This window comes from Zingiber officinale, unplaced genomic scaffold, assembly GCF_018446385.1.
Source record: "Zingiber officinale cultivar Zhangliang unplaced genomic scaffold, Zo_v1.1 ctg187, whole genome shotgun sequence".
Classification (NCBI taxonomy): Eukaryota; Viridiplantae; Streptophyta; class Magnoliopsida; order Zingiberales; family Zingiberaceae; genus Zingiber; species Zingiber officinale.
Window position 1 is genome coordinate 364,191 of NW_024589874.1, and position 26,680 is coordinate 390,870.

At 40.0% G+C, this 26,680-nt stretch overlaps 2 protein-coding genes across 2 annotated transcripts; one reads left to right on the plus strand and one right to left on the minus strand.

Annotated features, from left to right (window-relative positions):
• Positions 1 to 1,075: 1,075 nt before the first annotated feature.
• LOC122036668 (putative germin-like protein 2-2) lies at positions 1,076 to 2,060 on the minus strand. Its single transcript, XM_042596066.1, has 2 exons — positions 1,903 to 2,060; positions 1,076 to 1,803 (listed from the first exon to the last, which is right to left on the minus strand). Exons 1-2 carry the CDS (start codon positions 2,015 to 2,017, stop codon positions 1,244 to 1,246), a joined length of 675 nt encoding a protein of 224 aa, XP_042452000.1. The 5' UTR covers positions 2,018 to 2,060; the 3' UTR covers positions 1,076 to 1,243.
• A 584-nt stretch (positions 2,061 to 2,644) lies between these two features.
• LOC122036672 (putative germin-like protein 2-3) lies at positions 2,645 to 3,663 on the plus strand. Its single transcript, XM_042596071.1, has 2 exons — positions 2,645 to 2,831; positions 2,946 to 3,663. Exons 1-2 carry the CDS (start codon positions 2,705 to 2,707, stop codon positions 3,503 to 3,505), a joined length of 687 nt encoding a protein of 228 aa, XP_042452005.1. The 5' UTR covers positions 2,645 to 2,704; the 3' UTR covers positions 3,506 to 3,663.
• The last annotated feature ends 23,017 nt before the right edge of the window (positions 3,664 to 26,680 follow it).

Here is a 26,680-nt window from a genome sequence, read left to right on the forward strand (position 1 = left end):
GATTTGAGGAGCATGCACGCCACGGGGAGTGTGCACGCGCCTCTAGGGAGCCTATATAAGGCCCCCCAGACGCCGATGTAGGTATGCGCACATCTCTACTATAGCTACAGTTCTCGCTTCTGCTCTACTTCTTTCTTTCTTTCTTTCTGTCGGAGGTTTGACTTGAGCGTCGGAGGGCCATCGCCGGGGAACCCCTCCCCGTCTCGGCACTGTGTTTGCAGGTCCACAACGACAAGGGATCTAGGACTTTGGAGTCTTCGACCAATCAACAGGAGTGTCACGTCCCCAGCGTCCATTGACTCAGTACTCTGACAGGATCAATCTTCAAAGGTAGGGACGCTCTCGCAGCCTAGGATAGTTGAGGTACAAGGAATATCTTCAAAGGCAGGGTGACTCTCGTAGCCTAGGATAGTTGAGGTCAGGGGAGATATTCAAAGGTAGGAAGGCTCTGGAAACCTGGGATAATTGAAGTCCAGGGGATATATCCAACGGCAAGGAGGCTCTCGTAGCCTAGGATAGTTGAGGTCCACGGGAGATCTCTACAGGCAGAGAGGTTCTTGCAGCCATAATTGAGGTTCAGAGGAGATTTCCACAGGCAGGGAGGTTCTTACAGCTTGAGATTGTAGGAGTCTAGGGGAGACTTCCATGGGCAAGGAGGTTCTCGTAGCCTAGGATAGTTGAGGTCAGGGGAGATATTCAAAGGCAGGAAGACTCTGGCAACCTGGGATAATTGAAGTCCAGGGGATATATCCAAAGGCAAGGAGGCTCTCGTAGCCTAGGATAGTTGAGGTCCACGGGATATCTCCACAGGCAGAGAGGTTCTTGCAGCCATAATTGAGGCTCAGAGGACATTTCCATAGGCAGGGAGGTTCTTACAGGGTGAGATAGTAGGAGTGTAGGGGAGACTTCCATGGGCAAGGAGGTTCTCATAGCCTAGGATAGTAGGAGTTCGGGGGAGACTTCCATAAACAGAGAAATTTTCATAGCTTGGGATATCATTTGTTAGAGAGACATTAGCTGCACGAATGATGAAGTAGCACGGTTAACATTCAAAGATAAATGATTATTCTTTATTTTTCCCTTAGCTTCTTTTATTGATTTGGAATCCAAAAATAGTAAAGCAACAGAATTGCAAGGTAGAGTAACAACAACGAATACATCATGCAGATGATTTATTGGCAATTAATTAATTAATTAATTAATTAAGCGAGTGAGTTCGGGTTGGTTGAGAAAGTGAAAGTTGCTAATTGTTGTTGTCCGTCCATTGTTGAGCTTGGAGCCGGTCAACGAGGCGTTTGTCCACCTGAAAAGCCTTGGCGAGCACATCATCGGAAATGGGCGGCGTCGATCCGAACACAGCCTTGGCAATGGTAATGACGCCCGGGTTTTGACTGCTGAGACCGGCGAGCGCAACGGCATTGTATTTGCCCGTGTTGAGTTGGAAGTGGATGAGGCCTTGGGGGAACACAAAGACGTCACCCTTCTTCAAATTCTTAGTGAAGAGGCGGTTGGTTTGGCCGATGTTGGACGTCACAAAGCCGACGTAGAGCTCTCCTTCTAGCACGACGAGGATCTCAGTGGCGCGAGGGTGGGTGTGAGGAGGGTTGAGCCCATTAGGCGCGAAGTCTATGCGAGCCAAGGAGATGCCGAGGGTGTTCAGCCCGGGGATCTTATTCACGTTGACGGCGGTGACGTTGGAGCGGACATTGTTGACGGTGTTGCCGGGCTTGTCGAGGCCAGAAGTGTAGAAGTCGTCGGCTGTGACGTCGTTCATGTTCTTGCATACGGCGCCGTTGACGAACACTGCGAAAAGGTAAGGTCCGATTGGTAAACATATGCATGCATGCGTACTGGAAAATGGAAATGAAAGCGCTTAGCTTAATTAATTGTAAAGCTATGCACCTTTGGAGCTATCATCTGCGACGCAGAAGTCCTGAAGGGGACTAGGATCTGAAGCCAATACAGCATGAGCGAAAGCCAAGGCGAGGAGTGCGACGAGGAGCAGTTTCATAGCCATGTCTTTGATTAATTGTATCACTGAGCTGAGCAATGGTATATTGGTATTGCTATGCATGCATTAATAGGTTTATATAGAGAAGAAGTACTAGGCTTGAAAGTTGAAACATTCTTCCCTGCCCTGCTCTGCTTTCATTTGGTAGCGTGTGTGAGAAGAGAGATCATGAAATGGTAAACTAAAAGCGCATGACATGCTCAGTCTTCACCTGCTCCTTAATCATCAGAGTAATTAACTACTTGGTCTTATCTTATTACTTGACCAATTAAAAGTTTAATTTTCGCCTGAGAATTTGACCATATCATATGGTGCTAGCTACCAAATACAAGACATGCACAATTAATTAAAGCTAATTGACTTAGTGATCCTCTACGTCCTTTATATTAATTTACTTGGCCAACATAGAAGCAAATTAGAATGGGCAATACAATATAATGCGTTTATCATCGTATTAATTAATTGATTATATTGGCTTGTACTTAACTAATATCCACGTTCCCATTAATGTTCATATTTGAATTATACATTTATAATAAGTCAAAGTCAAAGTAAGGTAAGATTAGTTCAAACCTTCTAGTCTGATAGTCTATATATATATACATCCCTTTCCTCTAACCTATTCGCATATCATTCATTGCAGCGTTTCTACTCTTTTATATATTAATCTCCTAAACAAATTAATTAGCTAAGATGACGGCTAAAATTCTTCTGGTCATTGCTGCTCTCTTTGCTTTGCAATTGGCTACCTCTCGTGTAGTATGGGCATCTGATCCTAGTCCACTTCAAGACTTTTGCGTCGCCGATAACAGCTCCAAAGGTTTATAAACATAACTTCTTCTCCCTTAGCTTAGCTTAGCTTAGCTTGGTTGATTTAATTTAGAGTGGCTTGTCTAATTACATCTTATATATTCATTGGTTCCTTGATTTACAGTGTTTGTCAATGGATTCGTTTGCAAGAGCATGGATGACGTGAAAGCCGAAGACTTCTTCACCTATGGCCTCGACAAGCCCGGCAACACCATAAACAAGCTAGGCTCCAACGTCCGTGCAGTCAATGTGAATACAATTCCTGGGCTCAACACGCTCGGCATCTCCATGGCTCGCATCGACTTCGCCCCTCGAGGACTCAACCCACCCCACACTCACCCTCGCGCCACTGAGATCCTCACCGTGCTAGAAGGAGAGCTCTATGTTGGCTTTGTGACATCCAACATCGGCCAAACCAATCGCCTTTTCACCAAGATTCTGAAGAAGGGCGATGTGTTTGCGTTCCCTCAAGGCCTTGTCCACTTCCAATTCAACCATGGCCATACAAGAGCTATTGCAATCGTTGCTCTAAGTAGCCAAAACCCCGGTACCATAACCGTTGCAAATGCAGTTTTTGGCTCAAAACCCTCCATATCCGGCGAAGTTCTCGCTAAGGCTTTCCAAGTGGATCAGAAGATTGTTGACCGACTCCAAGCTCAATTCTGGATGGATAACAACAATTAGATATATAGGAGACATTTGAATATCATATATATTATCAATATTATCGTTACTATGCATGGGTTATTATAACCAGTATAATTGACTTAATAAAGTAATTTGTCATGTAACCATTTAAAAAGGTCATAATAGCTTGTTCTCACCTTAATTTTCTTTTTCAAACATAGAGATGTGTGCTACATGTTCAAGGGTAGATTTAGCTCCTTTTTCCCAAGCAATGGCTTTCATGTGTTCATTCTCAATTTCTAACACTACAAAAAAAAATTAAGATTACCAACGGAATATTCTATAGTAATTTTGTTAGTGAAGTAGTTTAGGGACAAAATTATGACAGAAAATTGTTTGTCAAGAGGTGATTTGTCGAAAATGATTTTACCAATGAAATTTAGGTCCGTTGGTAAAATTTACTATGAAAATTTATTTTCAATAGCAAATTTTCCTGACGAAAACAATCTTTCCATCGGTAATATCAAAATGGTGTTTCTGTCGAAAAGTTCATTTTGATATTACCGATAGCCATGTTGTTTTGGTTGAAAAACAATCGATATTTACCGATGGAATACTGATTCCGTCAATAATTAAAAAAAATAAGGAATCATTTATATTCAAGATCTACCTTGTTTATAATTTCCATATATACAACACTACAACAAATGTATATTCAGGATCTACCCAATGGAATACTCTACTCCTCTGTTAGGATATGATATCTATCACATGTATGTAGGTATAGTTTCGTTAACATATATACACTTGCGTAGGTATACAGGAGTGTACTTATAGGTACAAATCTAAGTATATAACTGAAATGTGATGTAAATGCACGAGTATCAATCGGTAACTATACTATGATATAGTAATGTCATACAAGGAATATTCGGTGCCAGAAGCTGTTGGGTGATCGAAGGCGTATAGTCTTCCTCCGAGAAATCTTCCGTTATACGTGTATGAATACTCTTTTATAACCTCTGTAATAATGATAGAAGTTGAGTAGCCTATCTCATAATAAGGTTCTATTGCTTGTATATGTCAGATATTAGAATATTCCTTAATGAATAGCTGTTATTCTCTGACTGGTTGTTATGATTTCTTGACAATGTTGTCTCTTGGAGGTGATCCAACCGGACCCTTATTTGATCGATTATATGTAATAGGAGACTTACTGCTAGTATCCTGGAGTAGTTTTGATGTGTCAACTAAGTTTAGTTAGGTCATGTTGTATTTAATCTTTGTGTCTAAGTGTGCAAGAGCTTAGGAACACAAGAAGTCGAGCGAAAGATACAGCTAGCGAGAAGGATGACACGGGAAGAGAGTTGGCGGGATCGGTGTATTCGAAGGATGAGATGCTATGGAAGAGTACACCAGCGAACGAGAAGGACGCGCACGGCGAACCGAGGGACGAGAAGCTGGGGAGAAGGGCTACTCGAAGAGAAGGTCGGAGTGGGGTTCGAGTGACCTCAACTCCGGTTAGCCGGAGAATCACCTATGTGAAGAACTACGTGAAGAGATCAACTTTTCAGCTGAGTTGCCTTTTGAAAGACGCCTTCCATGGCTGGAAGGCACCTTAGATGAATAGTGCGAAGGCGTCATCCAACCTATTGAAGGCTTCTTCCCCATCTATTAGCCGAAGATAAAATTTTATCTTTGGCGATAAGATTTGCCACGCTGGAGATTCCTTCCACCCTATTGAAGGCATCATCCAGCTTCGGATGAAATTTTCTAGGGGCTATAAAAAATCCTCTGAAGTTAGGAATAATTCAACAACTTGAACAACAAGTATTGTGCACTTTCCTTGTCTTTCTTTTGAGTTACCAACTTCTGTAAGAGGCTTCTCCGCCTGCAACAAAGGAGAATTCTAATGGAGTTTTCTTTAACGCATTGGATTCACAACCACCTAGGTTGTAACTAAGTAAATAAAATTATTCACTTACTTTCTTTTATTTAGTTATTCAATTAATTCATTATTAATATTGTGCTAATCTAATCTAATCAAAGGATCGAGAAAGGGGTTGGTTTTTTAAGCCAATTCACTCGCCTCTTGCTGGCTCTGCTCCACCAATACTAACAAGGATGGGGGACTGAGTCCATTCAGTTTGACCGACAATTAGGATGACCAGACTATATACTAAGCTGTATTGTAATAGTGAGAAATGAGTTGTCCTTTAAGTTCAAATGATGTTGCGCCCAACCAGTAGTATTCTCAGAGTGCTTTTGCTGGGAAGTTGGGAGCTCAACTATAGGTCCGTTGGATACTTTAGACCGAGCAGCCATATATAATAAGACTTACCCCTACACTACTATGCTGGGAACTGGAAGTTTAGACTAGATCTTATATTGGTCGGCACTAAACCCTATTTACCCTACCAACATTAGGGTTGTTTAGGTTTATTTTGTATATCTTAGCATCAAGTGGATTGATAAATCCTCCCAATTTGCCTTGTTGTTAGGGTCGGGCATTTTTATACTAAGAGTTATATTATAAGACTAATAAGATTGAGCCTGTAAGCCAAAAGTAATATTGTTGGAATCCCAAGGTTATTTTGATGTGATCAATAAGTTAAGTTAGGTACTGTGGTATTTTAACCTTGTGTCTAAGTGTGCAGGAGCTTAGGAGCACAAGAACTCGAGCAAAAGACGCAGCTAGCGAGAAGGACGACATGGGAGAGAGCCGACGGGCTCGGTGCTTTTGAGGTATGAGGTGCTGCGGAAGAGTACGTGGGCGGACGAGAAGGAGGCGCGCGACATTTCCGAGGGACGAGAAGCCGGAGTGGAAGGTGTTGGTTGCTACTCGGAACATCACTCTGTTTCCCCTTTATAAAAATTTTATACAAGCACAGAACTTAACCTAGCTACCCATGTGCTCTACTGAAGTTAAACTTGGATTGTAAACGATACTTAGCATTATTAATCCAAGTTGATCTACAGAAGTTAAACTTGGATTGGAAACAATGCTTAACATTTTTACTCCAAATTAAACCAATGTGATCTTCCTAAGTTAAATCATATTACAGAGGTTGATTGAATATCTATTTCAAAGATTGACTTCCAGGTTAAACATGGCGAGGCACTAGACCTTCTTGGTTATGGGATCATCCACCACTTCCTAGACAAAGCCTCTCAAAGAAATCGATATTTTACTTCTTATAGTAACCCTAGGTTTAACTACAGAGACCACAATAGAAACACATGATCGAAACGCAAAATCAAAATACAAAATCGATAGCACGAAATCGAAACATAAAATCGCTAGCCTCTTGTGTTGGTGTTTCAGAATTCATGCAAAGAAAACTAATTAATTAATTCGAAGCGGAAACCATTAATTAGTTATACCTTTCTTTGTAGCTAAAGACCTCTTGATCTTCTATTGTATTCCTCTCCTCCTCTTGGACGTTGTGTGGGCAACGATCTACCAAGATGGAATCCACCCGAACCACTTCTTCTCCTCCAAGACTCTCGAGCCACCAAGGGATGCCAAAAATAGGAAACTCCTTCTCTTCTTCTTCCCCTCCAAGCAACCGGCCACCTAGGTACTTCTTGTCTTCTCCTTTCTTCTTCTTCAAGCTCCGGCCTTAGAAGGAAGAAAAGGAGGAAGAAGGGAATATAGATGCCGCTGGCCTTAAGGGAAGAGAGAAGGAGAGGGCCGACCACAAGCAAGGAGAAGAGGAGAATAATAATATGTGTTTTTTTTCACCATAAGGCATCACCTCCTCTTCTTTTATAATCCTTGCTCATGGCAAAAAAGAAAAGTTTTAAACATAATTAAAACTTCCTTATTTGTGGCCTTCCTTTAATTTTTTTTTTTAACAACAATTAAAATATCTCTTTTTTAAATTTCCTATTGTACATGGCAATAAAGGAAAGTTTTAAAATTAATCTCTCTCTTTTAAATCATGTAGACATCTACAAAAAGGGAAAGATTAAAATTAAAACTTTTCTTTTAAATCATGGTTACCAAAAAGGAAAGTTTTATCAAAAATTAAAATCTCTCTTTTAAAGAAAGATTTTAAAATTTGAAACTCTCTTTTAAAACCATGTGGATGGTTATAAAAGGAAAGATTAAAATCTCTCTTTTAAAATTCTCTTAGTAGATGGCTATAAAAGAAAAAGTTTTAAACAAAATTAAAATATATTTTTTAACCATTGTAGATAACTACAAAAAAGAAAAGATTTTAATAAAAATAAAATCTCTCTTTTAACCATTGTAGATAACTACAAATAAGGAAAGATTTTAATAAAATTTTATTTTTAATCAAAAATTTCCTTTTCCTTTTACTTTGGTCGGCCCCATGCTTGTTCACCAAGCATGGCTTGGCCAGCCCCTGCTTGGGCTTTATGAAGGACTTGGCCGACCACATCTTGGACATCAAGATGTGCTTGGCCGGCTACAACATTGACTAGAAGATGGGCTCAGGGTGGATACAAGGCTTTATAGAGGCTACAACAGGGACCGAGAGGAGAAATTGGTTTTGGTCTTCCGATGAGCTTGAGCTTCCTGTGTTTGCCCCGAACACCCAATTCAAGTTCATCAATAATAACTTATACTACTAAAGAGTTATTATTGAACTACCGTACCAATCCCAAATTACATTATGGGTTCCTTCTTATCATGAGTGCATTAATCTCCCTATGTTTAAGATATCGAATGTCCACTAATTAAATGAGTTATTGACAATTCACTTAATTAATATCTAGATCCAAGAGTAGTACCACTCAACTTCATTGTCATGGCGGACTAGGTCCACCTGCAGGGTTTACATGACAATCCTTATAAGCTCCTCAAGGGGACATCATCAACCTAGATTACTAGGACACATTTTCCTTCTATAATCAACAACACACCATATAAATAATATTATTTCCCAACTTATCGGGCCTATTGATTTAACGAACTAAATCTCACCCATTAATAAATTAAAGAAATACATATTAAGTATATGTGCTTGTTATTATATCATGATTAAGAGTACGCACATCCATAATAACAGAGGTTTTGTTCTTTTTTGTAGTCAGTATAAAAAAATAACCTCAAATGGTCCTGCTCAATACACACATAGTGTATTGTGTAATTTTATAGTTAAGATAAACTAATACCAAATTACACTACAATCATTCCAATGGTTTGCCCCATTCCATCTTAGTTGTGAGCTACTATTTATAATTTATAAGGAAATGATAACACGATCTTCTGTATGGCACCACACACCATGTTATCTACAATATAAATTAAATGGACAACTACATTTAACATAAATATAGAGATTTGACCAATGTGATTCTTAAATAAATATTTACAAAAAGCTAGGCTTTTAGTATACATCCTAACACAAGGTTGCTCAAGAAGGTCGAAATTGGGTTTGGGTGAGCCTTATTTCGGTTGGCTGAAATCATCTAAACGAGCGGAGCCGGAGCGGAAGACCCAGACCAAGGCGAGTAGCACCGGAGCAGAGGGACCGGACCAAAAGTCAACTTTGTTGACTATTGTCTTTCGGGCACCCGGAACCATTCTGGGCGCCTGGACCAGTCTGGGGCGCCCGGAACCCTTCCGGGCGCCCGGACCTGAAGTTTTATCCTGGCCATGGTCAAACATGATCTATGCGAGAAGGGATAAAGTTTTATCCCCTCTCAGGCACCTGGAACCCTTCAAAGCACCCCGACCAAGGCTATAAATATAGTCTTAGTCCAAGAAGCTAAATTAAAACAAGCAATTAGCATTTCCAATACTTGTACGCTTTCTTTAGAGTTTAGCTTATATTTTTCTGTGCGTCATTGTTGTAAGAGGCTTCTCCGCCTGAAGGAGATACTAGTGTGACACATTTCTTGGATTAACAACCTCCCTAGTTATAACCAAGTCAAATCCTGTGCCGCCTCTTTTAGTTTATTGCTTTTATTTATTTTATACAAGTGTTATTCTGAGAGTTTGAGAAGGGTAGTTTTCTTTTACTTTTGCAGGGCTATTCAACCCCCTTCTAGCCGGCCAACGTGGTCCAACAAGTGGTATCAGAGCCAGGACGCTTCAGGAGGACTAATCGCCGAACGAAGCACCGAATCAATGGTCGGACTAAGCATCTACCCGCTGAAATTCGAAGGGGAATTCGCTAGCTGGAAAAAGCTACAGCAGGTATTTTTTAAAATTGATTTTGATTTATTATTAATAATAGAGTTTGGTTTTATAGCACCAAAAGATAAAGAAAAATATCAATGGATGAAAAAGGAGCAGGCCGACTACATGGCAAACGACAAGGCAGAATTTCATCTGCTGAGCATTCTTCCGCCACAAGAAGTCAACCGGATCGACAACTACGACTCAGCAAAGGAACTGTGGGAAAAGTTCCTTAAGCTGCACGAAGGAACGTTTGAAGCCAACTTGTGACCAGCTCACCAACTTGTGACTTGAAGAAAACGGAATAGTCGCACATCTGCACTCAAAGATTAAGGAAATTATCACCGGACTTTCGAATCTTGGAGAAAAGGTAAGTAACCGAGATTCGCTAAGGTTCTCACTCAATTCATTTCCTAGAAATTCTATATATATGTGGAATATCTTTTGTTGTGCTACTCTCGACCGATATTCTATACTCGATCGGATAATTATACCCGACCAGGACTTTATAATTATAAATATGCCAGAAACTTTGCCAGGTTGAAGACCTTTATGCTCGATCTACTTTCCATGCTCGGCCGGTCTATTGAGCTCGGCAGGTCCTACCTTATCGACCGACATTAACCAGTCGGGCGTATATAAACACTATTGTTGGGTAGACCTTCCCTTGGTCAGCCGTAGGCTAAGAATCGTGCGAGATTAAATGCCTCTGTGCTCGGTCGGTCTATTGAGCTCGGCCGGTCCTACCTTATCGACCGAGATTAACCAGTCGAGCATATACAAATACTATTGCCCGATAGACCTTCCCTCGGTCGGTCGTATGCTAAGGATCGTGCGAGACTAAATGTCTCTGTGCTCGGACGATCTATTGAGCTCGACCGGTTCTACTTTATCGACCGAGATTAACCAGTCAAGCGTATATAAGCCTTCTGGATAGCATAAGGCTAACTATTTCTATGTTCGGTCGGTCTCTTCCACTTTGCCGGTCTTTGCTTGTCGAACTCATATGCTCGGCCGGTCCATTATGTTCGACCGGTCTCTGCCTGTCCAACGTGTAGCAACACTCTTACCAAGTCAAACCTTTTTTCTGTCTTCCTTATTGTCCCTTTTTCTCTCTTGCAAAGGGTCCACTTATCCTAACCCATATCAGTCGGTATAATTTTAATTATTGTATTTAAATTATTGTACTTGCAATTCTCTGATTTATTAGTGAATTTTCCAAAGTAAATACTCAATGAGTGTGGGCCTTGGAGTAGGAGTCGTCACAAGCTCCTAACCAAGTAAAACCAACTAACCAACTTGTGTCGTTGTTTTCTCTACTTGTTCTTATTCCGTTGTGTTTATCTCTGATTGTGTTTACGAAAAGTGAAAAAGCCACGAGTGCTATTCACCTCCCCCTCTAGCACGTCTCGATCCTACTCTGACTATCGATTTCACTCGAGTTTAGATTTATGTTTGAGTTATTTTTTTTTGTTCTACTGCCACTGTTTATTATGTTCTTTCCTTCATTGAATCAATGAGGTTTTGTAATAATAGTATAACTATTATCTTGTGTATACTAGTATGTTCATATGTTCATGCATACATATATGTTATTTTGTAATAATAGTATAACTGTTAGAGCTCTAACCTAGGGGGAGCTAATTTTTGAACAATTAGACTAGGAGTTGTTCCAATCATATTTTCATGTTTATTAGTTTCAAAATATGATTTCAAAAATTATAGTATTTTAATCTCATAAAGAATTTTGTTTTACTTCTTATCAAGCTGAAATGGACTTAGCTTAAGATCTACCATAGACAACATGTTCCTATAGATCTAGGTAGCTAGTATCTCATAAAATATCAATGGTATAACTTGCTTGTATTTGTAAAACATAGAATGGTGTGAAATGTTTAGGATTACTACCTCTAAATTCTACGATGACTGAGGACTGATCATAAATGTGAAGATGGCAGTGATGGTCATCAAAGTTCTGAAGATGTGAAGTTAGGGTTCCGGTGAGTTAGAAAATCCCAAGGAATTGTCGGATCTGGATCACTATTCTGTTGGAGCAATCCCAATGGTTCGTGCGACCATGTGTTTTGATGTTTTGGTAAAGTGTTTAAGTTAGGATTAGCCTCGTTATTTGATATGTGTTTGTGAGTGTGCAGGTTTGCAGGATGCACATGTGATTCAGCTTGATGGCTTCGGGTCCGGTGAAGGATGGAGCATCCGAGGGACTGTGAATAAGGCAGCAAAGACAATGGCCGAGGGAAGCGACTTCGAGGCATACGCGAAGGATGACATTGTGGATGAGCCATGGGCTTGGATGCATCTGAGGGATGAGAGCCAAAGGAAGTAGGCTTGAAGGTAAGAGGTCAAAGCTGCAGAGAAGAGTCAAGTGAGTTGTAAGGGTCTGAGTGCTGAGAGAAATGTACTCGGGATGGGAACCCTAGGTATAGGGTTGTACCAGTCGACTGGTACTAGGATCAGTCGACTGGTGGTGAGCACAGAAGCTCTCTGTGCCTGAAACAACTGGGATCAGTCGTCTCGTCTTGGGACCAGTCGACTGGTAGATAGTCCTTGGCATGCCGTTGGGCTGGCACCAATCGACTGGTGCAATGACCAGTCGACTAGTAACAGGCAAATCAGCTTTCTGATTTCTTCCAAGCTCTATAAGAAGGAACTTGGGATGGCCGACCAAGGTGAATAAATTAGACTTGGTTAAAGCTTAATTAGTAGTTACTAAGTGCTCAAGGTTTCCCTTGTGTCCAAGTGTTGTTGGTGAGTGTTGTGGTGAGGTTTCTCCACCCACAAGGAGGTTTGAGCTAGCCGGAGTTTCCGGGGACTAATCCACCAACGGATTGAGGGATCGTCCACCTTACGGACAACTGTGGAGTAGGAGCAAGTTATCTCTGAACCACGTTACATCGACGTGTATTTGTTTGCATTCTTTCCTTTAGTATTTAGCTTTCATATTTGTGTTTGTATTATTGTATTTCCGCTTTCACAACTAACAAATACATAGGAAGCATTCGATTTGGGGGCGCCATCTATCCAACCCCCCCCTTCAAGACGGCCACCGATCACCTACAAGTGGTATTAGAGCGAGGTTTGTACTTCACCGGAATAACCCCGGAGAAGAGCAGCTACAAGAAGATGACCGGCTTGATTGAACCTCCAAAGTTTGAAGGAGGAAGCCTTGGGGACATCACATTTTGGATGATGAAGATGGAAGTTTTCTTCAATATGGATTGGGACACCATAATGGTGATCAAGGACCCGTTTGAAGTCCCAATAGACAAGAAAGGGAAGAAGCTCCAACCACGATATTGGACGGAGAAGCAAACCGCACGATCGAAGGCAAATGATAAGGTAATATCAATTTTAATAGATATGTTGCCTTCTAATGTGATGAGTTGTGTAGGCGAATACGAGAACACCCATGATTTGTGGAGCAAGATAAAGAAGGTTTCTTGGGAAGAACCTATGTCTACACAAGAAGAAGAAGAGCCCAAGGAAATGAGTCCAATTGCTCAAGGAGAGGAGGTGGAGCAACCGGAAGTTGATCCATGCTCAACATCCGAGGAGGAGAAGGAGAATGAGGAAGTATCATCTACATCCTCAAGAATTGAGAAAGATTCCAAGACAAGTGAAGAAGAAGAAGAAGAAGAAGAAGAAGAAGTCTTGGAAACCAACCTAGTGAGCATCTCCACCGAAGTGAAGTTAAAAGACCACATCATTTGCTTCAAATTCAATGAGAAGGGACACTACAAGAGTAGGTGTCCAATGGGTAAGAAGAAGGTAACTCCTAAACCTACTCAAATTATTTTAGATACTAATGTAGGTTGTAGGAATGATGGTGCCAAGAAGAGGAAGGAGAAGAAGCACATTAGATGCTTCACGTGTGGTGAAATGGGGCACTACCACACCAAATGCCCAAGGAAGAGAGAGCTCAAGAAGTTGGCGCATTTGAGGATGTGGGAAAAGAAGTGGAGGAAGAATGGAGGCTCATGTCAAGGGGGAGCTCCAAAGGTAAAGGGTAAGGTAAACCCTAGTTTAAATTTGAAGTCAAACTTTCATTCTTCCATGCATGCTAAGAGAAATGATTTTGTTAATCATAGTATGCCCATGCAAAATTTTGGATTTAAATATCATGATAGGAAGAGGGTAAATATCGATCATAATCCTAGGATACCTATGCATGATAGACCAAATAAAGTTAAATTCTCATTACCTAAGGAGAAGAAAGTAATGGAGAACCTAGGCATTCATCCCAAGAAGGGGAAACATATGCCTAGAAAGGGGAGGTCTAGGAATGTCCATGGTGGACATGTCGATTCTAGGTTTAGGAACCTAGAAAGGGAAAATCAAGCTTTGAAGGCAAAGCTTGATAAGTTGGAGAAAACCCTAGAAAGATTCAATGTTGGATCTAAGGGTTTAGGTATGGTGTTGGGTAGCCAAAGACCCAACAACAATAGATCAGGTTTGGGATACCGATCTAATGTCTCCAAGGCTAAGGAAAATTCATATGCTAGGTTCACATATGACTATAGAAAGGAGAAACCAATAAATGGAAAGGGAAAGTCATTTCAAGGTAAGGAGAAGTTAACCAAGGACAAGGTGTCCAAGGTTAAAAAGGTTAGGTTTGTAGGCCAAGTGTCACCGGAGGTGCACCGATGTGGCCTAGCGATTGTGGATGAGTCACCTAGGGAGTTAGCTAAGGCTAAGAGCTCTAGGGGGACCTCAAAGAGTCAATTTGGGACCCATGGCCAATAGATCTCAGGTGGGTACTACTTGGGAGTCTAGAGGAGCCATGGAGTGTGCCAAATGGTTTGAAGATGGACTTGAGTCTCAAACCTAGGGATTTGACACACATGGTTTGTGTTTCATGCAAAAAATATGACATTTGGGGTCATATAGCATGATAATTAGTTTTGAATGTATAGATGTTATATAAACCAATGGTAGGGATGCATTATGGGTTGGTATGGGCAAATACATCAAGAGGAAGCCAAAACTAGGACTTTAGGTCAAGATTCAATTGAACCATTTAGCTAGTTTTGGATTTTGTGTCAATCTTGGGATTGGTGATAGATACATTTTGTAATATATTTTTTCCAAGTAGATATGGGTAAAACGGACCTCTCCATAAAATTTGGGAATTTTTGGAGGTCTGTGGAATTTCTGGTACATTTCTGAAGTTGGCCAGAAAAGGTTAATTTTTGCAGAAATAGTGTGCCAGTCGACTGGTGCAGATACCAGTCGACTGGTAACAGTATTTTTGAGCACAGAATGTCTCTGTAAGCTCATTTTGATGAGGATAGTCGACTGGTACCGATATCAGTCAACTGGTAACAGTAGATTTCGAACACAGAATGCTTCTGTGTGTTGATTTCAATAGGGGCAGTCGACTGGTACCAAGGGGTAGTCAACTGATACCAGCCTGATAGTGTTTTTCAGTGCTGTTCTTGACCGTGTCAACTCGTTTAGATGTATGAGATCTGTTGGTTGCTACTCGGAAAACCTAATGGTTCCACTGTACAAAAATTTTATACAAAGGTCTAAACCTTTTCCTAGCTACCATGTGTTCTTTTAAATTAAACTTGGATCGCCTGCGGAACTTAACACGTTTGATCCAAGGTTTAATTTATTTGTTCTTTTAGGTTTAGACTTGGATCTCCTGCAGAACTTAACACGTTCGATCCAAATCACCTAGGTTATTAATTCCATTAAATATTAATTTCTAAAATTGGCTTCCAGGACTGCATGGGAGGCACATGACCTTCTTGGATATGGGAACAACCACAACCGCCTAGACAAAGCCTTTTAAGGAAAGCTAATATTTTATTTCCTTAAATAACTTTAGGTCTACCAAAAAGAACAATCAAATCACAAGGAAAAGAAAAATAAAAGAACACAACATCGAAAATAAATTCAAAATACTAGAATCGTATGCCTCTTGTATTTGGTATTTTTACAAAGAAATAAAACAAGTATGATGCGGAAATTAAATACTAGTATACCCTTTCTTTTGCAAGCAAAAACCTCTAGATCTTCTACCATATTCCTCTTCTAACATCAGACGTTGTGTGGGCAATGATCTTCCGAGATGAAAAACCACCAAAGCACCTTCTTCTCCTCCTTGCAAGGTTCGGCCACAACAAAAGCACCTCCAAGGATGAAGAGAAACCACCACCAATGCTCCAAGGGATGCAAGCTTTCTCTCCTTCTTCTCCAAGCTAGAATCCGGCCACACCTTGATCTCCAAGAGAGAAGTGAGTTTCGGCCACAAGGATGGAGAGAAGAGAAAGGGAAGAGCCGACCACACCAAGGAAGAAAAGAGGGAGAAAATAATAGAGGTTGTTCACCTTGAAGGCTCCCAAAACCCCCTCTTTTATAATCCTTAGCTTTGGCAAATAAAGAAATTTAATTACAATAAAATTTCCTTAACATTCCTTGACATGAATTAATTAAGAAAAATAAAATAAAATTTCCTAATTAAACATGTCATGACCGGCCACCTCATGGAGAGCAAACAAGGTAATTTTCAATCAACAATTAAAAATTCCTTATTTGTCTTCGGAAATTAAAAAAAATAAAATTTCCCTTTAAAATCCCTTCATGGTTGATAAAAAGAAATCTCTATAATTTTAATTTTTCAACATGTGAATAATTTACAAAAAAGAAAAATAAAATATCTTTCCAATCTACAAATAAGGAAAGAGATTTAATCTCTTTCTTTAATCTTTTGTAGAACCTTATAAAAGAGATATTTTAATTTTTAATCTCTCCAATAAATTATATCTTTCACATAAGAAAATTTTAAAATTAAAATTCTTTTTTAATTTAATAGGGCCGGCCACCTAAGCTTGGGTTCAAGCTAGGGCCGGCCACCCATGGACCAAGGCTTGGCCGGCCTTAGCTTGATCCACAAGCTAGCTTGGCCGACCCCTACAACATGGGTATGAAGGTTGGTATAGGTGGGTATAGTACTCTATAAATAAGAGGCTACGATAGGGACCGAGAGGAGGAATTGGTTTTGGTCTCCCGATAAAATTAAGCATCCCGTGTTCGCCCCGAACACACAACTTAATTTTATCAATAATAATTCATTCCACTAGAGAACTATTATTGAACTACCGCATCAATCCCAAATTACATTTTTGGGCTCCTTCTTATTATGAGTGTATTAGTCTCCCTGTGTTTAAGATGTCGAATGTCCACTAATTAAGTGAGTTACTGACAACTCATTTAATTAATATCTTAGTCCAAGAATAGTACCACTCAACCTTATTGTCATGTCGGACTAAGTCCACCTGCAGGGTTTAACATGACAATCCTTATGAGCTCTTCTTGGGGACATTATCAACCTAGATCACTAGGACACAGTTTCCTTCTATAATCAACAACACACACTATAAGTGATATCATTTCCCAACTTATCGGGCTTATTGATTTATTAAACTAAATCTCACCCATTGATAAATTAAAGAAATAAATATCAAATATATGTGCTTGTTATTATATTAGGATTAAGAGCACACACTTCCATAATAACTGAGGTCTTTGTTCCTTTATAAAGTCAGTATAAAAGGAACGACCTCTGATGGTTCTACTCAATACACTCTAAGTGTACTAGTGTAATTATATAGTTAAGATAAACTAATACCTAATTACACTATGACCTTCCAATGGTTTGTTCCTTTCCATTTTGGTCGTGAGCTACTGTTTATAATTTATAAGGTACTGATAACATTATCTTCTGTATGTGACACCACATACTATGTTATCTACAATATAAATTAATTGAACAACTACAAACAAATGTAGATAATTTGACCAAATGTGATTCTTTATTCAAAATAAATGTTTACAAAAGCTTAGGCTTTCAGTATACACTCTAACAATCTCCCACTTATACTAATAACTAAGCTGTCATATCTGCTACCATACATCTGATTCTCATTCCCTCCATATGCCGATCGAAAGCTTTTGCTGGAAGGGCCTTAGTGAAAGGATCTGCCAGGTTATCTGCTGATGCAATCTTGGCGTTGACAACTTCTCCTCGCTTCACGATATCTTGTATCAGGTGATACTTGTGCTCTATATGTTTACTTGCCTTATGGGCTCGTGGTTCCTTAGAGTTTGCAACTGCACCGATATTATCACAATAAATTGTGATGATTTTGGGAAAACCAGGAATCACATCTTAGTCCATTAGAAAGTTCCTGAGCCATACTGCTTCTTTAGCTGCCTCAGAGGCTGCTACATACTCAGCTTCTATGGTTGAGTCCGAAACGCATTTCTGCTTAACACTCCTCCATGCAATGGCTCCACCTCCTAAAGTAAACACATCTTGTCTGTGGTTGTGTATCATGTGTGACACGTGTTGCAGTCTCTTGTGGTACTTCATCTTGTACTGTTGGTACTAAAGTAGACTTGTCCTCTCTAAGTTCTTCTAAAACGATTTTGCTACTTGGCTTGTGATCCATTATATAGTCTTCTTCTAAAAACTGAGCATTGGTGCTAACAATGACCTTCTGGTCTTTAGGACTATAAAATAAACCACCTTTCGTTCCTCTGGGATAACCCACAAACACGCGAATTCTGTACAAGATTCTAACTTATCAACATCTGGTTTTAGCACATGTGCTGGACTACCCCAAATCCGAATATGTCTTAGACTGGATTTTCACCCATTCCATAATTCTGTGGGAGTAGAAGATACTGATTTAGAAGGTACTAAGTTCAGAATGTGCGCTGTCGTTTCCAGAGCATATCCCCAAAACGAATTTGGTAATTCTGAATAACTCATCATCGATCTAACCATCTTCATAAGAGTCATATTCCTTCGTTCTGCCACACCATTCTGTTGGGGTGTACCAGGTGCGGACAATTGGGATTGAATCCCGGCCTCTGATAAGTAATTCCTAAACTCTCCTAAGAGGTATTCGCCACCACGATCAGACCGTAGTGTCTTGATACTTTTACCTAGTTGTTTCTCCACATCAGCCTTGTACTCTTTGAACTTATCAAAGCACTCGGACTTACGGCGCATTAGGTAAATGTATCTGTATCTTGAATAATCGTCTATAAAAGAGACAAAATATTCAAAACCACCTCTCGCCTGGATAGACATAGGACCACACAAATTAGAATGAACCAATTCTAACACTTCTTTGGCTCTATACCCCTTGGCCTTAAAAGGCCTCTTAGTCATTTTACCTTCCAAGCAAGATTCACAAGTTGGAAAATTTTCCAACTTTAATGAACCCAAGACTCCATCGGCTATAAGCCTTTGAATCCTACTTAAGTTAATATGACCAAGCCTTAGATGCCAAAGATATGCTTGGTTCATTTCCGAAGGTTCTTTTCTCTTATTTGAGTTAGAAGATGTGTTATTAATTTTCATATTTTGCTTTGTGGGATAAATTAGATTTAAAGTATATAAATTTCCAACCAATGCACCAGAACAGATAATCACTTTATTTCTCTTAATAACCACATCGTTACTAAAGGAAACTGAATATCCATCCAAAAACAGTTTAGAAACTGAAATTAAATTCTTTCTAAAACTGGGTACATAAAGATAATTTCTAAAAACCAAAATTCTATTCTTATTAAAAGATAAGTAGACGTCTCCCACTGCAACAGCCGCCACCTTAGTAGCGTTGCCCATGTAGACGGTAATCTCTCCTTCAGTTAGTCGTCGGGTTTCCTGGAACCCCTGCAAGGAATTGCAGACATGATCAGTGGCTCCCGTATCTACACACCAGGTGCTGGTAGATAACACCGCTAAACATGTTTCAACAACCAGAGCATGAGATATACCTTTGTTGTTTTGATTCCTACGAGGACAGTCCGCCTTCCAATGCTCTGACTGTTTGCAGATGAAGCACTTGCCCTTCGGTTTCTTTATTCCAGCTTTAGGTCCTGTACTCTGAGATTTATTCACTTTCTTTGCTGATCCAACTTGTTTCTTCTTCTTCTTTCCTTTCGGTTTAGAAGTAGAACCATTTTCAGCATAGTGAATCTGAGAATTATGACGAAACAAACCTTCTTCTACCTGAAGTTCTGTCAGTAGTTCCGTCAATGAATATACCCTTTTATTCATATTGTAATTCAGGCGGAATTTCTCAAAACTTCTAGGTAGCGTTTGGAGGATCATATCGATCTGGGTTTCCCCATCAATATCTCCTCCAAGGATTTGTATTTCATTTAGATAAGCCATCATCTTTAGGATATGATCCCTCACGGGAGTACCATCTTGCATGGTGGCCGTCATTATCTTTCTCATGACTTCTTACCTAGAGGCCCGATCCTGGTGACCAAAGAGTTCCTTGAGATTGTTCATAATATCATAGGATATTGGTATATCTTGATGCTGATGTTGCAATATATTTGACATCGAAGCCAAAATGTAACACCGCGCCATCTCATCTGCTTTTACCCATTTCCTATGATACTCAATCTCCTCTTGGGTAGATTCACCATTGGGTGTATCAGGGCAAGGTTCAGTCAGTACAAACTTATAGCTTTTAGCAGTAAGAACAATGTCCAGGTTCCTTTTCCAATCTATGTAGTTAGGACCAGTAAGTCTGTTCTCTTTTAGTATGATGGCCAGTGGGTTGAAAGTCATCCTAAGAACACAAATAACTTTTGGTCAGAACTCTAAATTTAAAATAATATTGATTCCTCAAACAATACTATTTTAAATTAACCAACACCTCAAAACACCGTGAATTTTGTATGCCACGATAGTGTGGACGTATACAAATTCAACATTTGTAAAAGGAGGATTTAACCCATTAATTTTATTATCTTTTCAACCTAACTTTTTGACAAATAAAATTAATAGTTGGTTTCCTTTGGTCACACGAATAATAGCAGTGACTCCGATGGGGAGGATACTATTAGACGTGCCTAAGTGTATACCATTACTTGACACTATGTCCATTAATAAGATTGTGCCCCTTCCGATGGGGAAGATCACACGCTCTTAATTAACTTCCTATAGTCATCCAAAATGGAAGTTTGTTCTAGTGATCCACAAACAAGCTCATCCGATATGGAGGAAGGCACTCTGAGCCAACGCGCAAGCTTGTTTGCATCACTTACAAACCAGTAATGGAGACCGTGGAATTTATTTAAAATCCCTCTCCCACTTAGTTATTTAAAGTGAGGAATTTTGACTATGCTAGCCTACTAAACATGTATACTAACATGAATACACAGAACAATATAAAAGCAATAAATAGAAAAACTAATTTTCAACTATTATGACTTTTATCTATTGTTGTCCTCTGTGTGTCGTCATCCCTAGCTACTGCCATCTTTGGCCACTACCACCGGGTCTAGTTGTCGCATCCATCTTGCTCCTTGTTCCACTGCGCCTCTGGTCCTCAAAAGGTTCCACGTCTTGCAAGATTCGATCCGCGACATAAATAGAATTTTACATTTTTCGATCCTATATTTCTCGAAGGAATGTACATGTAAATTAGATCGAACATAAAATAAAATTTACATCCATCGATCCTATATTCCATAAAAGGAATTTACATGTAACTAGATCAAAAAATAAAATCCTAATAAAACAAAATACAACTCCTGCTGTATTTTATAATACAATCATGCACACACAATAAATGCCCTTGACATGTCCAAGGGTCCAATCACACACATAATAACTATAAGCCATAATAGTTGGATCTTACATCCACAAAGTTAGCACATCCTACTATTAACCTGCCTAAATTATGTATGACATGTGCATAATTAAACTAATACCAAATACGCAGAGGCAAAACCCTAGCTCTAATACCAATTGTTGGTTGCTACTCGAAAAACCTAATGGTTCCACTGTACAAAAATTTTGTACAAAGGTCTGAACCTTTTCCTAGCTACCATGTGTTCTTTTAAATTAAACTTGGATCGCCTGCGAAACTTAACACGTTTGATCCAAAGTTTAATTTATTTGTTCTTTTAGGTTTAGACTTGGATCTCCTGCGGAACTTAACACGTTCGATCCAAATCACCTAGGTTATTAATTCCATTAAATATTAATTTCCAAAATTGGCTTCCAGGACTGCATGGCGAGGCACATGACCTTCTTGGATATGGGAACAACCACCACCGCCTAGACAAAGTCTTTTAAGGAAAGCTAATATTTAATTTCCTTAAATAACTTTAGGTCAACCAAAAAGAACAATCAAATCACAAGGAAAAGAAAAACAAAAGAACACAACATCTAAAACAAATTCGAAATACTAGAATCGCATGCCTCTTGTATTTGGTCTTTTTACAAAGAAATAAAACAAGTATGATGCGGAAATTAAATACTAGTATACCTTTTCTTTTGCAAGCAAAAACCTCTAGATCTTCTACCGTATTCCTCTTCTAACCTCGGACGTTGTGTGGGCAACGATCTTCCGAGATGAGAAACCACCAAAGCACCTTCTTCTCCTCCTTGCAAGGTTCGGCCACAATAAGAGCACCTCCAAGGATGAAGAGAAACCACCACCAATGCTCCAAGGGATGCAAGCTTTCTCTCCTTCTTCTCCAAGCTAAAATCCGGCCACACCTTGATCTCCAAGAGAGAAGTGAGTTTCGGCCACAAGGATGGAGAGAAGAGAAAGGGAAGAGCCGGCCACACCAAGGAAGAAAAGAGGGAGAAAGTAATAGAGGTTGTTCACCTTGAAGGCACCCAAAACCCCCTCTTTTATAATCCTTAGCTTTGGCAAATAAGGAAATTTAATTACAATAAAATTTCCTTAACTTTCCTTGACATGAATTAATTAAGAAAAATAAAATAAAATTTCCTAATTAACCATGTCATGGCCGGCCACCTCATGGAGAGCAAATAAGGCAATTTTCAATCAATAATTAAAATTCCTTATTTGTCTTCGGAAATTTAAAAAAAAATAAAATTTCCCTTTAAAATCCCTTCATGGTTGATAAAAAGAAATTTTTATAATTTTAATTTTTCAACATGTGAATAATTTACAAAGAAGAAAAATAAAATATCCTCCCAATCTACAAATAAGGAAAGAGATTTAATCTCTTTCTTTAATCTTTTGTAGAAACTTATAAAAGAGATATTTTAATTTTTAATCTCTCCAATAAATTATATCTTTCACATAAGAAAATTTTAAAATTAAAATTCTTTTTTAATTTAATAGGGTCGGCCACCTAAGTTTGGGTTCAAGCTAGGGCCGGTCACCCATGGACCAAGGCTTGGTCGGCCCTAGCTTGATCCACAAGCTAGCTTGGTCGGCCCCTACAACATGGGTATGAAGGTGGGTATAGGTGGGTACAGTACTCTATAAATAAGAGGCTACAATAGGGACCGAGAGGAGGAATTGGTTTTGGTCTCCCGATAAAATTAAGCATCTCGTGTTCGCCCCGAACACACAACTTAATTTTATCAATAATAATTCATTCCACTAGAGAACTATTATTGAACTACCGCACCAATCCCAAATTACATTTTTGGGCTCCTTCTTATTATGAGTGTGTTAGTCTCCCTGTGTTTAAGATGTCGAATGTCCACTAATTAAGTGAGTTACTGACAACTCATTTAATTAATATCTTAGTCCAAGAATAGTACCACTCAACCTTATCGTCATGTCGGACTAAGTCCACCTGCAGGGTTTAACATGACAATCCTTATGAGCTCTTCTTGGGGACATTATCAACCTAGATCACTAGGACACAGTTTCCTTCTATAATCAACAACACACACTATAAGTGATATCATTTCCCAACTTATCGGGCTTATTGATTTATCAAACTAAATCTCACCCATTGATAAATTAAAGAAATAAATATCAAATATATGCGCTTGTTATTATATTAGGATTAAGAGCACACACTTCCATAATAACTGAGGTCTTTGTTCCTTTATAAAGTCAGTATAAAAGGAACGACCTCTGATGGTCCTACTCAATACACTCTAAGTGTACTAGTGTAATTATATGGTTAAGATAAACTAATACCTAATTACACTACGACCTTTCAATGGTTTGTTCCTTTCCATTTTGGTCGTGAGCTACTGTTTATAATTTATAAGGTACTGATAACATTATCTTCTGTATGTGACACCACATACTATGTTATGTACAATATAAATTAATTGAAAAACTACAAACAAATGTAGATAATTTGACCAAATGTGATTCTTTATTCAAAATAAATGTTTACAAAAGCTTAAGCTTTCAGTATACACTCTAACAAGATCCATGGGGGATAAATACATGAGTTTATGGTCAGTTTGGATGACAAGTTTTCAACAATTGAGATATTGTTGGAGAATCTTTTGGATGTTAGGCCTGAAGTATTTAGTTAGGAAAACCTTAAGTGTCTTTGCATAGGGGAAGCCTTGTGATAGGTTCTTAAAAATCCCTATGGGAAAATCCTAGCTTATTGGGGAGCTTAGGTGTAGGGGGAGTCTTGTGATAGGTTTCAATGTATGTTTGCATGTTGTTTCGGCGGTGTAAGTCCAAGTGTGTAGCCTTCGCAACATAAGTCCATTTGGCAGTGTAAGTCCAAGTGTGTAGCCTTGACAATGTAAGTCCATTGTTTCTTTTAGCATGTTTATTTGCTATATGTTTTCCCTAACTTAAACGTATTGCCAAACATCTAAAAGGGGGAGATTGTTGGAGCAATCCAAATGGTTCGTGAGACCATGTGTTTTGGTGTTTTAGCAAAGGGTTTAAGTTAGGATTACCCTCGTTATTTAATATGTGTATGTGAGTGTGCAAGTTTGCAGGATACACATGTGATTCAGCCTGATCAATTCAGGTCCGGTGAAGGATGGAGCATCCAAGGGATCGTGGACAAGGCAGTAAGGACAATGGCCGAGTGAAGCAACTTCGAGGCATACGCGAAGGATGGCATTGTGGACGAGCCGCGTGTTGGTGCAATTTCCCTAGGTCAAGGTTGACCTGGTTGCCTGAGCTTGAATTGGTTCAAGCTCGAGTCTTGATGTTTGGATTTCAATGTTTGAAAATACATGGAGACAAGACATGGAGATTTCAGGTGCAATTGTTCATGTGGGGAGATTATGAAGAAGAGTCAAGTAGGTCAAGGTTGACTGGATACTTGACTGGAAAATCCTGGTGAGTGAAGCCAGGTGGAAAGTCCTAGTGAGTGAAGCTAGGTAGTAAGGAAAGTCCTGGTGAGTGAAGCCAGGCAGAGAAGAAAATCCTGGTGAGTGAAGCCAGGTGAAAGTCCTAGTGAGTGAAGCTAGGCAGTAAGAAAAGTCCTGGTAAGTGAAGCCAGGCAGAGGAGAAGTCCTAGTTAGTGAAGTCAGGCAGAGGAGAAGTCCTAGTGAGTGAAGTTAGGCAGTAAGGAAAGTCCTGGTGAGTGAAGCCAGACAGAGAAGTCCTAGTGAGTGAAGCTAGGCAGTAAGGAAAGTCCTGGTGAGTGAAGCCAGACAGAGGAGAAGTCCTAATGAGTGAAGCTAGGCAGAAGGGAAGTCCTGGTGAGTGAAGCTAGGCAGAAGGGAAGTCCTGGTGAGTGAAGCCAGGTAAGGAAAATCCAGATGGATCAAGGTTGGTCGGACATCTGGTGTTAGGAAGTCCAAGTAGGTCAAAGGGATTGACCGGATACTTGGCACGAGAAAATCCAGATGGGTCAAGGTTGACCAGACATTTGGTGGAAGTCTAAGTGGGTCAAAGGGATTGACCGGACACTTGATGAGGGAGTCCTAGCAGGTCAACGGTGACCGGATGCTAGGCATGATGAACCAACAGGTCATGGTTGACCGGATGTTGGTGTAGGGGACTTTGGACTTGTTTTTTGGCAAAAACAAGAGCTAAATCGATCAGTCGATCGATTGGCTCATGCCCAATCGATCGGTTGATCGATTGGGTGAGTCCCCATGACAAGGCTCCTCCCAATCGATCGGGGGATCGATTGGGGAGAGGTGTCGCGCGAACAGAAAGCCTCCCAATCGCGGTCGATCAATTGGGAGCCTCCAATCGATCGAGTGATCTATTGGGAGCTACGACTTTTTACGATAAGCCCTGGATCGATCAGCCGATCGATCCAAGCAATTCCTAGGAGCACAGAGGTGCTCTGGATCGATCGGTCGATCGATCCAAAGCCTCCCCAATTAATTGGGAGCAATCCAATCGATTGGGATCCGATCGTTGGCGCAGGATTTAGCCGTTGGCGTGCGATTGCTTCGGCAGTTCTTCCTCTCTTCGACACACACGATCAGAGCTTGAGTGTGGGCGACTTCTCCACAAAGTTCTCACCGCCAGTTCTTGAAGATTCTTGTAAGTTTGTGCTGGTGCATGTCCAAGTAAAGAGGCGAGGAAGAAGTTAGGGTTAGGGTTTCGTGTGCAAACTTATAAGATCTTATTATATTTTGTTTCCCTTTCCTTTCTTCTTGTATTGTGAGCTTGTAGGGCTTCTTCGCCTTCGGTAGTTACCGTAAAGGAGTGTTTTATTAGTGGAGGGTGTGTGAGTGTGTGGATCCTTGGACTAGTCACCTCTTGTGAGGTGGATACCAAGTAAATCCTCGAGTTAGCGTTGTTGTATTTGTGTTCTTGTATTTTCCGCTGCACATCATCGCAAGAAGCAAGCAACGACGAGCACGAGATCGCGCCGAGCTATTCACCCCCCCCCCCCTCTAGCTCTATTTTCGGTCCCAACAAGTGGTATCAGAGCGAGGCCTCTCTTCACTGGAATCATCGCTAGAAGGGGCAAAAAGCTAGAGGGTGAAGAAGTTGGAGCAATTCTACAAGTCGAAGACTTCATTCAAGAAGCTCAACTTCAAATGGAATTCCAAGATGGACTTGGATTGGATACAAGGTTGCCTCCACCATTCACAATGATGAACTTCGATCTTTGGAGATCAAGGATCGAGAATTTCTTAATGGTGGAGATAGAGCAATGGTTTTCTCTAATGGAAGGCTTCGAAGCTCCAAAGAATTCAAAAGGCAAGATCTTAAAGAAGAGAAAATGGAGCCAAGAGCAAATTCAAAGGAGCAAGGCAAATGATAAAGTGACCAAGCTATTGGTCAATTTATTGCCAAGCAATATTTTGGCTCAAGTCGGAGAATTCAAAGATGCCAAGGAGCTTTGGA

What these genes read in the sequence shown, in the direction of transcription:
- LOC122036668 (XM_042596066.1), bottom strand. Translation starts at nt 2,017, where the DNA reads ATGGCTATGAAACTGCTCCTCGTCGCACTCCTCGCCTTGGCTTTCGCT. An exon ending in CGCAGATGATAGCTCCAAAG is followed by an intron (nt 1,804 to 1,902) that starts GTGCATAGCTTT and finishes ACCTTTTCGCAG; the next exon opens with TGTTCGTCAACGGCGCCGTA.
- LOC122036672 (XM_042596071.1), top strand. Translation starts at nt 2,705, where the DNA reads ATGACGGCTAAAATTCTTCTGGTCATTGCTGCTCTCTTTGCTTTGCAA. An exon ending in CGCCGATAACAGCTCCAAAG is followed by an intron (nt 2,832 to 2,945) that starts GTTTATAAACAT and finishes CTTGATTTACAG; the next exon opens with TGTTTGTCAATGGATTCGTT.